The 14,591-nt window shown below is 40.6% G+C and overlaps 1 protein-coding gene across 2 annotated transcripts; it reads left to right on the top strand.

The window, feature by feature from the left end:
- Positions 1–50: 50 nt before the first annotated feature.
- Positions 51–14,082, top strand: LOC116334822 (girdin). Of its 2 annotated transcripts, none has more exons than XM_031758399.2 (18): positions 51–419; positions 1,725–1,930; positions 2,202–2,343; positions 3,375–4,256; positions 4,970–5,446; positions 5,539–6,879; positions 7,003–7,092; positions 7,232–7,387; positions 8,358–8,474; positions 8,706–8,828; positions 8,929–8,985; positions 9,077–9,625; positions 10,017–10,259; positions 10,497–11,190; positions 11,354–11,484; positions 11,561–11,614; positions 11,718–11,872; positions 12,829–14,082. In XM_031758399.2, exons 2-17 carry the CDS (start codon positions 1,758–1,760, stop codon positions 11,844–11,846), a joined length of 5,358 nt encoding a protein of 1,785 aa, XP_031614259.2. In that variant the 5' UTR covers positions 51–419; positions 1,725–1,757; the 3' UTR covers positions 11,847–11,872; positions 12,829–14,082. The 2 variants fall into 2 exon arrangements, with proteins under 2 accessions (XP_031614259.2, XP_031614321.2); XM_031758461.2 differs by having other exon boundaries at positions 310–419; positions 12,834–14,082.
- Positions 14,083–14,591: the final 509 nt, after the last annotated feature.

Here is a 14,591-nt window from a genome sequence, read left to right as displayed (position 1 = left end):
ATAACCAGATATACATGAGAAGAAAGTGAGATTTATTTATAAGTAACATCTGCTATAGTGATCCTTGGACCTGGAACATAAAACCCCAACTCCTCTGTAAAGCAAACACTTTGATTTAACGAGGGAAAAATCTGAATCAGACGATTTACAAACGCAAGAAGAGCCTCAGCTGAAGGAATGCCAAGCAGGACAATGGAAGGGGACAAATGGAGGGAGGAGAAGAAGAATGAAAGCACAAGGCTGACTGACGGGGTGAACAAGCTGAGTGCCAACTGGATATGGAGGATTTTGGCAAAGTCCAACGTCTGTGCCGTTTCTAAGGAAACAGCAGTGCGTCTAAGTTCGCTGAGCAGAAGCTTAACTATTTGGAGGTTTCTTGATGCAATGAAAAGGAACGAACAGTGAAAACGCAAAAACAGGTTTGTTGTTTCACTTCAGTTTTCAGAAATACTCCTTTGCAAATTTGTCGCCAAGGATGGCTTCCATTAAGGTTTTGTGACTTTGTCTATTTTTAGATTACAAGAAGTTTGTAAATGATTGAATTTCTAATAACACTACCACTGATTTATGTAATTGCACTGTTACACATTTGCCACACTTGGTTGCCAGTTCTTTGCTAAGCTTAAAAAAGCAGTTTGCTTCAAAATCACATGTTTGCTTTTTATCTTAGTTCTGTTTATTCCTCCACATCTAATTATCCATGACACTTACAGTTTGATCCTCAAAGCTCTGATATGAATAAATGTTTGAAAAACTCAGCAGCAATGTCAGTTTCTAGACTCAGTAATCTCAAAAACCTTTTCGTGAACAGTTTCAAGTAGGAACTATTTTTTCAGCTAAACTAGTACACTGCCAGGTGGAAGTGGCATGCAAATAGCTACCATAACGGTTCAGCTGAGTGGGACACTGTTAATGTTTACGTCCTGTCACGGTGCTATAAGCAGAAGCCTTGTGTCACGGGTAGTTGCATGCTTCTTTCTGCACCTCCTTTTTGGTATTAAGGAAACAGTCTTTCAATATGAATCTGTTTTGTAGATGTCTTTTTAGCATTGCAATCATGATTTCTGCAAAAGAGATATTTATCAAATGTATTTTTTTTTACCACTAAACCTCTGTTTCCATCATATTTAAGAGGTACCAGGTATCTCCATAGCTGATACTTCCAAGTCAGGGTAACTCAGAACAAAACAATAGATAAATAAAAAGCAATACAGGCAAAAGGGAAAACTAGTGTTTGTTTAATTTTTGGAGTGGACCGTCCCTCGAAATATTAAGGTTCACGTTTTTTCATATATACCTTCAACCAATATTCAATCAACTATATTACTCAACACACACTATGTCCAGGAGCAATCATCAGTGCAGACACAAAAGGTTGAACTGAACTGATTACATGACATAAAACTTTTGTATGTTCGTCCAGTGTGGTACAGTAGGAGGTGCAGGATGGGAGTGGATGATTAGAAGGAGGCGTAACCTGATAGATTATCGTGTGTCCAACAACTTGCTTCCAGGCTGTTGACAGTGTGAATAATACATGACTGTATTTTAAGTGCATGTATCTTTATTGTGTGCGTCTGTGTCTGTCTTAGTTATAGTCTGTACAAATGTGACAGAGTTGTTAACTTGAAACATACAAGCTGCCCAAATGAATGTATGAAAACATGTATGAGTTTTAGTTTTTTTAAGAATTGAGTTTGACACCGGCAGTTCTTGTGCTGCAGGTGAAATTAACTTAGTGGGAATAAGCTGACCCAATGGAGGATCACATGACCTCGTCAGACTCACCAGGTACCGGATGCACTTCAGTTGCCATGGTAAAGGACTCTGTAGGAGCTGATGTGGACCTGCGTGTGCTGTGTGATCGAGTGGAGGTCCTGGAGCAGAGAGCGGTTTCAGCCATCCAGCCTGAGAGCTACCTGAGGAACAGGTGAGAGGGGATCCAGTGACACACACATCTGCTACTGTACGCTCACTTTTGGCTGACATAATATCACGTATCACACACACCTGACTGCCCTGCATGCAAGCATGAGAGTGCACCTTTGAAAACTACTCACTGCATCTACTGCCATGTTAGGAGGTAAAACTAAATAAATTTTTTTTAAAATCAGAGACAGTTTAACGTCTCTGTGCTAATTTATATGATGTTACATGGTGTTAAGATGATGTAATGCGATCTTGTTTTGGTATTTGATAAGGATCAGAGAGTTGGAGACGTCAGAGAGGAGCCTCCTGCAGCAGCTATATCAGCTAGCGTCTGCCTCTCAGTTCCCCAACATGCAACACTCCCAGAGGCTGGACCAGAGACTCCACATGCTCAGGGAGGAGGTCAGAACCATGGTGAGTGCTGTCTGAGAGATTCAGTGGGTCACTGATGTAGAAAATATGAAATACATTTACAGCTTTGAATATGCAAGTTTTAGAAGATGGGAGTAATATGTACTTCAGATATGAATGAGAGGCTTGTGCAGTTTACTGGGGATAGACAAAATAATATCAGACTTTACCTATGAAAATAATGAATTCCCATTAAATGCAAAGTTTTAAAGGCTGGGTTGTTAATAGTTTAACACTTTTACTGCTATAGAATATATTTTGCAAGTAGCACACCTTATATATTTTATACATACCTTGAGTAGTCACATAAAATCACTTATAGGCCATTTTTATGCATTTATTTGGTCAAAACAGATACATAAGACACGACTCAGCCACTGTTATATACTTTTTATTTTTACCTACAGACTTCCATTTGTCAAAAAAGTGTGGGAAGTTATCGTCTTAGGTCCCAAGATTCATTCCTTTTGTCTATACCAAACATTTGCACTGAATTTGGAAAAAGAGCATTCAAATTTGCAGCTCCTATTAGACGGTTACTATCACTAAGGTATTAATTTTTATTGACACTGAAGTTTATAATTTTTGGTTGCTTCTGTGTTTTATTTTTATTGCCAGTCTGGTGTATGAAGTGTATGATTGTACTGCTCTCTTTTGTGGCCAGGACACTCTTATAAACAAGATTTTATTCTTAGTCTTATTTTTTCCTGGTCAAATAAAGGTTAAATTAAAAAAGCAACAACAACAACATGCTAGTGTGATAGTGAGCATAGAGTTTTTTATCATCTTTGTTGAGATTACATCACTTTTTCATTTATCTTTTAGGTATCTTTAAGAAGTTTGAGTGATGGAAACTTCTTTAAAGTAGTTACTTTGCCAGTGCACAGTAAAACAAATACAGCTGATGATATATGTCTTATAGATATCATATACAGCTACGACTGTTACTACTACTAGTACTAACACACAAAATAGTTCAGCTCAGGCACGTAGAACATGTTATCAAGCAAGATTCTGTTCTCTGTCTCTCTCAGACTCAGGAGAAGGAGCGAGAGGAGCGAGTGTGGAGGGAGCGACTGCAGCGCTGTCAGAGGCAACTGAAGGCCAAAGAGGAGGAGATGAGTCGACAGGCCCAGTATTTTGAAAACTTTAAAACCCAACTCCAACACAAGCTCAGCCTGGCCTGGGAGAGAGAGCAGAGCCTGCAGAATCGCATCTACACTTTAGAAAAGCAGCTACTTGACATGACTGTGAGTGCCGCCACTGGTATGACAACTATCAGAGCAGTCCGAATCACTGGCGGTACTGCGCAGTGCTTGGAACAAGACAGGCTATCTTCCATGAGGGGAGAGGGCGAAGGAGAAGAGGAGACCAAGGAAGAAAGGCGAAAGAAATGGCAGCCAAGTGTTGGAACTGAGAGAGAAGAAAGGCAAAAGGGCGATGAGGGAAAAGCAGAGAACAGCTTAGGAGGAGGAAGAAACAGTGACACAAAACAGTCCTCAAATGAGGAAAGGTTACAAGGATTCATTGTAAGCCTGCAGGAGGATCTTCGAGTGCTGCTGGAGAGAGAGGAGGAGAGGATGACTGAGAGGAAGAGACTAATGGAGCAGCTCCAGGAGGCCCAGGAGAGCAACCACTTCCTCAGCTGCAGCGTGGATGAGATGAAGGCAGAGATCCATCAGCTGAAACTATCTGAGAACTCGCTATTGGAGGAGCTTGAACAACTGAGAGAGGAGAACCTAAGACTGCAGAAGGTCCTCAGGGATTCGGCTAACCACATACCGAGCCAATCATCCACATGCCTGAGTCCTGAGACCAGCACACCCAACTCCAGTCTAGCTGTTAATTCTGGGACTGCCAGCATTTTCTCATATTCCACTGCCACGGGACAGCCATCAGTGGCTTGCTCGGGAGAGGTGCGTAGGATCCAATTAATATAAATATTTAATATTATTAATATTATATTAATGTCTGTCTGTCTGTCTGTCTGTCTGTCTGTCTGTCTGTCTGTCTGTCTGTCTGTCTGTCTATCTATCTATCTATCTATCTATCTATCTATCTATCTATCTATCTATCTATCTATCTATCTATCTATCTATCTATCTATCTATCTATCTATCTATCTATCTATCTATCTATCTATCTATCTATCTATCTATCTATCTATCTATAATATACTACTATAACAATAACTTCATTAGGAAGTCTGACTGTGGTCTCTGAAAATAAAGCTTGATTACAGCAGGAAAAGTTCTATATTTCAAATTCCTTTAAAGTTTTAAGTACGAAGTACACAAAGAGAGTCCTCCCGAGTATTTACTTCTGGGACATCAGGAGTTCAGGACACTACTGAGATCTAAATATCAGAACATATGCAACTTACTGATGCCAGTTTGGAGACAAACTGCTGTTTTTAATGTATTCACTTATTATCACCTATTTGTGAACTTAGGCTACCATTGTTAATTGTTAATTAAATAAAATGTTTTGCAGTGTGAAAATGATCAGTATTTCCCATAGTTGAATGAAGCATGGGAACTACTAGCTTTACAATTCTTTGTTATAAGAACTGTTGTTATTCTATCGACTTTGTCTCGTCAAATATCTTAAAATTGTGATTTTTGTGCAGGTGCAGCCTTATTCATCAGAAGTTCCACTTGTTCACCACCAGGGGACAGCAGAGAGCACACAGAGCAACACAGAGCATTATTCCTCAGCAGTTAAATCAAAAATGCCAACTAAAAGTCATCCTGTAAACCTGTTTCACTACGGGTCTGAATCCAGTGCCAACTTCAAGTCACTTTCCTTGACTACAGAATCAATAGATGAGTTTAAACTTGGAAGCTGGTACTCTGAGGGAATCTTAAACTTAGAAGAGAGCCCCAGTGAGGAATCTGATGCCCTGAGGGAAGCTTACAGGAGCTTGGGGTTAGATAGAGATCTTAAAGCTCTTCAGGAGCAATGTGACAACCTGAAGGTTGCTCTGCAGCGCACACAGAGTCAGCTAAAGGAGATGGCTGAGGAAAATGCTCAGCTGAAGTTACAACTCAGGAAGCAAGCAGAGGAACTAGAGGCAGAGACTGAGCAGAGGTCTTCAGCAGAAAAGGTATTTTACACGTGGTTTAGTATTCTTAACATTTTTATTTTCCACCGAAGACATCCAGTATATCACTGATCAAACTCTGCATCTCTGTACAGATTAACACACTCTCTACTTATGGTGGGAATGATCAACCCAGGTCATCTCCTACCCAAGATGGCAACATTCTTGCTCTTGCCCAGGATGATCTTATCCAAAGCCTGAATCAGGAAAACAGGGCATTGGCAGAGAGGATCCAGGAGCTTTTGGCTCACATTGAGCGCAAAGAAGATGACATCACAAAGCAGCAAACCCAACTGATGGAGCGTATCTCCCAGCTAGAAGAGGATCAGGTCAGGCTGGAGCAGGAGAACCGGGAACAGGGGTGTTTGATCTCAGAACTCACCAAGAAGACTGAGGATGATCTGAACACCATCATGGATCTGCAGCAGAAGTTAGTCCAGGGAGAAGAAGCTGCACACTTAATGTTCAATCAAGAAACTGACTCTATGAAAACAGGATCAGTATCTGGTAGTCAGCATAATAATCACTGTGACTTACTAAAGAGGAGCTCACAAAAAAATCATCTTCATCTTGATTCACAAAAAGATGAAGCAGCCCAGCTGACCAATTCAATCCAGAACCTCAAAACAGAACAAGAAGAATTGACTAAATCCATAAATTCACTCAGAGAACAGCAAAGCGAAGTAGCTCTGTCAGTCCAAGTACAGACAGAAGAGAAACAGCAATTAACTCGGACAGTATGGGGACTGAAGGAGGAAAAAGACCACATCTCTAAAGCTCTGGCTGACCTTAAACAAGAGAAAGAGCAGCTGAGCAGGGCAGTCTGTGGACTGAGAGATGAAAGAGAACACTTTAAAAGGTCCATGAATGGCCTAAAAGAGGAGAAAGAGCAGCTAACCAAGTCTTTATCTGCTCTTGAAAGAGATAAAGGGGCAATATTTGAATCTCTCTCAAGTGGAAAAGAAGAGCGAGATGAAACAATGAAGTCACTGCAGAGTTTACAGACAGAAAGCGACCAGTTAAGCCAGACAGTGCTGTATCTGAAACAAGAGAGAGACAAACTAACCGATTCTCTTAAGTGTCTGAAGGAAAAGAGAGACCAGGAACAAATATCTCACAGTTTAAAAGAAGAACACGACAGGTTGATGAAGTCAGTAAGCAGCTTGGAAGAAGAAAAAAGAAGAACTGAACATTCAGTCAGTTGTTTGAAACAAGCAGAAGAGCAGATAATGCAGGTAATTCAAGACCTTAGAGAAGAAAGAGACAGCCTACAAGGTCTCAGCATCCAAAAACAAACAGAGGAGAGGAATCAGAAGCAGCAGATGCTGAATTCAAGCAGCGCTGGTTTGACGAAGAAGAGTGAGATTCCTGCTGAGACTGCAGATTGTGCTACACAAAGATGCCAGACTAATAACCATGGCGGAAACTTAATACAGGTATCAAGAATGGAGTGCATTTGTGCATGATGTCAGGGCCTGTTGTGTCAGTTTACAGAATATCCTTTCAGCATCATGGCTTTTCAACTTGATTTTTGAGGCATCGAATCTTTTGATTTATAGCAGGAAGAAAATGATCTGATGAGAGAGATTGAAACTTTGGGAGCAGAGCTAAAGAGGTCACGGGAGGAAATGAACAAGAGCCGTGCAGAGGTGGGTTTAAGCGAGTTTGTTATTAGTTTAGAAAAATGGTATTATGCAGATTTTTTCATCCTTCTTGTCATCATATTATTTTCTTAGACATAATATATGTTTCAAAAACACACTTTCCTCATTTTGTATATATCTTCAGATCAAGAGGCTTCAGGGTGAACTGCGTCATTCAGAAACGAGGAGGGAGGAGGTGGAGAAAAAGGCGAGCCAAGCAGCTGAAAACGCGATGAAGCTTACAGATGTTGAAAATCAGATGGAAGAAATCAAGAAGGAAAATTACAACCTCACAACCCAGGTATTCAACTAGATTTACAGATACAGTCAAAATGATACCAGCCCCTAAATCTGCAACATGTTCTACATGTTAAAAAGTGCAAAACTTATATAATTAGTGTAAGAAGATTTGATTTTCGAACATAATTGGTTGACTCTCCAAGGACATTTCAAGATTGGTTGACTGGATTGTTGGAAAACTCATTGATCACAGGGCTTTAATTTTATGCACTTCAATATAAAAAAAAATGCCAGTAACAGTGAAGTTTACCAGTTCCTGGAGCCACAAAGCACCTCCACAACAGGAGCGACTTAGTTTATACTTCTTAAAACAGGCACACTGGACTTAATTTTTAAGAAATAGAGTTTAATCGCGCCATAAAGAAAACCCCCAGAGCTTTAAAGTCCTATTCACATTTTGTCTTGCACATTCGAGTCGACTTTTATGTTCTTTTTGGTTTAGATTGGAGTGTGCTGAAGTTTCCAAAGTTTACACCTTTGCCTTTCAAGTCTACTCATTTATAGTCTTTGATGATACTTTTATTCTTGCCTCCTTCTAGCCCTTCTTCTAAATCCTTCACAGAAATAGTCGTTTTTCTCGCCTGCTGTTTTCAAACATCCCTTCAAAGAAAAGCTGTTCTTTCTTTTGCACCTTTTTCCAGCTGTGTCTCTTTGCCTCGAACTCCTCCCTCCTTTGTTACTCATCTTAAACACACACATGCAACAATTATATTTGCTTCACAGTTGAATCAAATATAGTTGTATTAGAGTTCCCAGAAGCTTAATTGGGTTTCACCACCAATTGGTGAAATGATTAAAAAGCAGAGTTCAGGTACTGCAGGTGTTGAATAATTTAGACGTGGCTGTACTACATGAAAATCCATCAAGAAGTTTAATCATTTAGTGTGTTTTTTTTGTCTCTGAGGCCTTTCATCTAATTTTATACACAAAGTTTAAGCGTTAGACCTAAAGAGCAGCTGTCTCTGCTGCAGGTGAAGGAGCTGCAGAACAAACTGACAGGCCTGCTCAGGGAGAAGACTGACATGCTGTCACTCAAGGCTCAAACAGAGGAGCGATATAACATCCTCACAGCTCAGCTCAAAGCCAAGGTAAGAATGCCAAAATGCCTTTGTTATTTGGATTCTTATACATCATAAAATACTTCTAAGTGGCCACATGTATTGAACAAATTAGCTTTAAACTTAAATCATTATCATGATGCTCATATGTTGTACTAGACTGTAATACACTGACACATTCTAATTTTTGGCTGGAGACAGTTTTACTCATAAGTCGTCTGTGTGTGTGTTGATGTGACGTGTGTGTGTAAAACCCCACAGACTGTTGCTCTAGAGGAGCTGAACTCGGAGTATATAGCTCTGAAAAGAGGACAAGGCAGCAGGGATGACATCAGTACTGTTCTTGTCTCACTCAGGGCACGTTACAATGACATCAGAGCTAAGGTGGGTCAGCTGTGGTTTTGCAGCTAGGTTTAAGTAATAAACTGTTCTGTCTTTATACTTATTGTACAATTGTCATGTTTATAATTTTACTTGTTTGTAGTATGATGCGCTGCTGAAAAGGAAAAGCCAGACAGACCTGGATATACCGCCTTTAAAGGTGAGGAAATAAAGACTAGATCTGTGTTCAGGTTCTGCTCAACAGATTTTAGTGGTTCGTTCTGACTGTCAGGTATTTTGTCCAATAACAGGCCAAGCTGTCTTGCCTAGTGGTGAAGTGTCAGGAGAGGAACAGCTTATTAGATCAGATGATGAAGATCTTGCAGAGACAAGGCTGTATGAACCCCTACCTCACACAGCAGGTCGAACATCTGCTCAGCGATGCCGCTCTGCAGGAGTACACTGCAGCATTCACTTTGGAAAATAACACAGAGACCCGGGATTACGCTAGTGGGTTTACTCCTGAATTTAGTTCAAAATGTAAAAGCTGCACCAGTGAATTCATACCTGAGTGGACCTGCCCAGTTGTATCCACCTCTGTAAAAAAGCACCAACAAACTGGAGTCACACCTGAAGCTGGAGTAGAGGGCAGAGGGAAAGAAATGTCCATAGTTTCCACTGAATCTTCAGCAAATCATCAAGACTACGGTAGTGAATTCACACCTGTACTCACAGGATCGCTAAAGAAAGACGCCAACTCATCTGTGCCATCCTCACCAGTGCAAGAGCAAGCCACCATCCAGGCGTCAGCGTCACCTGTTCTTCCACCAAATGAGCGAGAAATCCCTGATACAGTGCCGGTGAGACAATGCAAATAAATATAATTTCAAACATGTATACAGCTATTTCAAAAGCTTTATTTAAAACCTTAATTTGCAATATTTTTTATAAAAAAATAACATAACCTCAGTTCCAGATTTCTGTGTTATTTTATTTATTGTATTTTTTCTGCCAGGCCTGCATTTAGTCTCACCGTCTTTCACTCCTTTACAGAAAAGTATGTCTGTCTGATGTTTTCACAATGAAAGATAATTTTTATAGAGCAAAAATGCTCCGAAAAATTCTTTGTTGGGGAACGCTAACCTGACCTCAGCGTGCCAGTGCTTAAATTATCAAACAAAACTGTACTTTACATTAGAAATTTTAGACTTGATGAAAGTCTAAGACAGTCTATTCTTGATCCCACCACAGCTGTCTCCTTCTGCCGGTGGACCACCCCAAGCAGCCAGTCAACCAGAGAAATTTGTGTTTCATCATCCGGAGATAAAGAAAGAGAAGTCCTCCCTCTGTGCCACCAATGTGACTGGATACTTGTTGAGTCCTACCATTCCCTCCTCTGTCTCCTTTGCCAGTCCAAAGAGGAGGCTGAGTAGTCCTGAGAAGATCCTTAACCTCCATGAACAGCTACAGAAGACCCTGAGGAGCAGCTTTGAGGTACACTTAGGAATTTTCTAACATAGAGTAACAAAAATATAGGTTAGTGCTGAATTATACAGAAAGGTTGATATAGATTTTTGCTTTATTCTGATATGAAATAAAAGCCACTCTAATCTACAATTTGTCCTTTGAAGTTTCACTGACTTTGAAGTTATTTCCATGTAAAGTAAGGTAGATCAAATCCAATCAGATCTTATATATCTAATGAATTCTAATATCTGTCTCCATCCCAAGGCTCCAAAGAGCAGAGGAAGAGGACAGGACCCCAGGAGGAGTCCATCACTGTCAGCTCCTGCAGACCTGAACAAAGCCTCTCAGACTAAGAAGCTGAGCTTGAGTTTCAATAATGCACAGATCAACTCTCTCACAGTCACCACTGCTATGAGCCAAGCTCCACACACTCCAGTAGTAACAACTAAACCAGTTGCCGCTAACAAGTCACCAACACTTTTTGAAGCAGTTGCATCTAGATCAGTTAATGCAACCTTCAGTCCCAGCATCTTTACTAACCGTCACCTTAAAGCAGACACATCTGCTCTTTCTAGCTCTTCTAACTTTACTTTTTCCACCTCGGCTGCAAACAACGTCAAATCCATTTTAAGTAATGGCGCTAATGAAACATTATCCTCAAAAATTACAAAGAAAATCACTGCAATCCCTGATGTATCCTATGCCGCACGTAAAGCTTCTCTACAGAGGGTTGCTACTTTTGACTCTGCTGTTACTAATCCAAAAGCCACTTCCTCAGATGCAACTGCCCCTCAAATATCAACTGCCCCTGAAGTTACAACTTTCCACATGACTTCTAAAATGGATGGTGCTATCCCTGAAGTTTCTCAGTCCAGTCAGCTGTCTCACTGCTCTCCTGAGAGATCGAACAAGTTTGCCACAACATTCACCGCTCGTTTAGGAAAAAGACCCAAGCCAGGTACTGTTCATACCACTTGGTTTAGTAAACTAATAGTAAATTCTGGATATATTATGTCATGCTATCTTTGTTTGTTTTGGTGTGGTTTAGTAATAACTAGTGAATAATAAAAGCAGCAGAGAGCATAACTGTACTTGACTTTTCTGTGTCCAATCCCCTCCAGAAGCTCCAGCCGAGGTTCGTTCTGTTGAGGTCATCAAAACAGTGGGTCAGAGCAACCTTATGATTGGCTGGGAGAGACCACCACTCGATGAGCTGGGATGCAGTAATGGCACGTTTGTGTATGGCTACAGGGTAGGTAAACAATACATAAGATTATCTTCGCTTGTATGTGTTTTTCTTGTACTCATTATGTCTTGTTATCTCTCAGGTGTATGTTGATGGGGACTTTCACAAATCTGTCATGAGCTCAGCGTGCACCAAGGTATCCACAGCTGTACAAAATCCATCCTGTCATGATAAATAAGTAAATCAAAGAATTTATTAAAGCAGGGCACACAAAGTAAGTCTTGTTTCTGTCTGTGCAGTGTATTCTTGAAAATATCGACCTGAGTGTCCCTGTCCAGATCAGTGTGCAGACACTGGGATCTAATGGACTTAGTTCAGATAGTGTACACGCCGTGTTTCGGACCTCAGTTGGAACTGAGCCACAGTGAAGCCACAGAGACGCTCAGATCAGCAGGTTGGTCCAAAGATTATTATACCAGTTTTCACCAGGTTTACATATTAATATGTTTAGTGTTTTTTTTAAATTTATTTTTTTTGAATCTCTGTAGAAATACTGCAGATTCTCAATGAAAACTGTGAGTTTGTGCCATTAGTGATTGTGATTGTTTTATGCACTATAGCTGCATTTGTAACATAATTATGTACACTGCTTAAAAAAATGAAAGCAAATCCCTTTGAAAACACATCAGATCTTAATGATCTGGCCCACGTCCAGTGTTCTACTGGATGTTGGTCAGGTGAGCATGGGAAAGTCAGTGGTATCAGTTCCTTCATCCTCTAGGAACTGCTCGTATACTTCCACCACGTGAGGCATGATTGTGCACCAGGGGAACCCAGGGCCAGCTGCACAAGCGTAGGATATGACAATAGGTCCAAAGATTTCATCCTGATATGTAATCGCAGTCAGGATGCTGTTGCTTAGCCTTTAGATGTGTGTGCGTCCCTCCATAGATATGGCTCCCCAGATCATCACTGACCACAGCTTAATGCAATGCTCAAAAACAGTCAGAAAAGATGAGGAGGGAAAAACATCAGTGACCTCCACCTATAAAACCATTCCCGTTTTGGATGCTGTCTCATTGCTGTGCCTCTAGTGCACCAGCTGAAACTGATTAAAGGCCCCTCTGCTACTTAAGTGACCAGAAGTTTAATTTGACTTGATGATACACTCTAATAAAAAAGTGTTCCTTTAATTTTTTTGAGCAGTATATATAATTTTTACCATGCATGTTTTCATTTTATTGCGTTACAGTGTTCACATCTGAAGAACAACAAAATTCAATTAAAAGTATTTTCTCCTGTGTCCTGCGTATTTCCGCAATATACCATTAAAAAGTTTCAGACTGTACTGTGATAATCTAATTTCTTTCTGTCCTGCGTGTCCTGTGTGTGTGTGTGTCCGTCCTTCAGCGCAGAAACATCTATATCTGCAGGCCTCCGAGGGAGCGCCCTCACCTCTGCCTCGACTGAGACACAGTCACACTGCTGGATAACCGCTCCACGTCAGGCTCAGGTCAACCAATCAGAAAAAACTCCTCTCACACGGTTATTGCCAGCCTATGATCATGCGGTGACCTGTGGTCGGCCACTAAACCTCGAAATGATGAACTAAAGATGTCATACAAAATACTGTGTAAGATCCTTGCCTCGGCTCTCAGAGTTAATGTGCATGTAAAAGCAGGTCGATCCTCGTTGGAGGACCTTTCTGTTTCACAGTCTCATCTGCTGGACTTCTTAAATGAGCGAGACGTTGTGCTTGCCGGTCCACACGATTGCCAGTTTTCTCATGAAAAACTGCTAAGTGCAAATGTTTATGAAGCCAAGCTGAATCACTGTAAAACGCTGCCTGTGACACCAACATTTACTTACACTTGTCAAACAAGACATAAGAATGACAGAGGGATGTCTGCTTCTGCTGCACTTTTACACTGTGTTAAACACAGGGAGATAATGTGTCACGCTGCTTGTCATATTACTGTCTCTGTGGACTGTGGACCTGAGCAGCTGCCTAAAGGGACATGAAGTATTTGAAAAGCCTTTTCGACAGCAACACACACTGTAAAATGTGCTGACACAACCTTGTACACAAAGTTCACAGTACTTGATTTTTACGCACGAAGCCAAATATTTGAAAAGATGTTTCACTCCAAAGACTTCTCTGTTTCCTTCTCCTCATAGGTCTACAGGATTTCTTTAATCACAGACGGCAGATGTTGTTTAAGTTTGAAAAATTTGCACACAATCAGTATTGAAATCTAGAAGAAGAAATTTTAAAGAAGAGATTATCACTGATATTTTTTTGTAGAGATTATAAAAAATATGCCAATATACCACACACTGTATGTCTTTTTGTATGAGTGACACTTTCATACCTAATAGATGTCATATTTGCACGCTTGCATTATTTTTTTTTAAATTATAACACACATACTATGTTCTTTTTACTATTAACTGTATGTACGGGTGCAGAGTGATCATGGTGCAGCAAAGGTATTTTTCTATCAGTAATTGATAATATTGTTTTCCCATTGATTCCTTACAGCTGTGCGGAGAATAAATGTTTATATACAGTCTATTTTTACTCTCTGTCTGTCTGTGCATGTGCAGTTTTGGTTTTAGAATTCCAAACGTAAGACACATCTCTGAATGAAGTGATTTCCAGTTTCTCTGTGGTAAATTGAAGTCTTTAACGCTCCCTTAGTGGCTGGGAGTTAAATGAAATAAGCCATTAAAAACCTACTGGATTATTACAAGAGATATTTTGGAGGCATGTGATTATTCCAGAACGGCAAGCTTCACTGATCGGGTGTGTAGTAATCTTTCCCTGCAGTGAACACTAGATGGCAGGCACTGAAACCATCATTATGTTGGCTAAGGTGCTCTTACTCTGTGTTTGTGTGTATAAATCTGACAGCTTTCACCAGAGATTTAATGGAGTGGATGATGCTGATGTGCACACAGAGAAAGGCTGAAGTGTCCTGACACATCTCACCGCTTTCCTTGTTCATTACAATCCAGGCACAACACCAAAAAGCGAAGAAGCATTTAGGGGCAGCAAGGTGCCAAATATTCACCTGCTGTAGTCGGCAGATTTGGAAGCTCCTCTGAGAATGTCATCGCTCATGCTCAGCAGAAATAGTGCTAGGTGAAGGGAGGTGGGGGGGGGGGACTGT

Source organism: Oreochromis aureus, linkage group 2 (genome assembly GCF_013358895.1).
Source record: "Oreochromis aureus strain Israel breed Guangdong linkage group 2, ZZ_aureus, whole genome shotgun sequence".
NCBI classification, from domain to species: domain Eukaryota; kingdom Metazoa; phylum Chordata; class Actinopteri; order Cichliformes; family Cichlidae; genus Oreochromis; species Oreochromis aureus.
The sequence above is the reverse complement of the archived record's forward strand: the minus strand, read 5'-3'. Positions and strand labels throughout refer to the sequence as shown.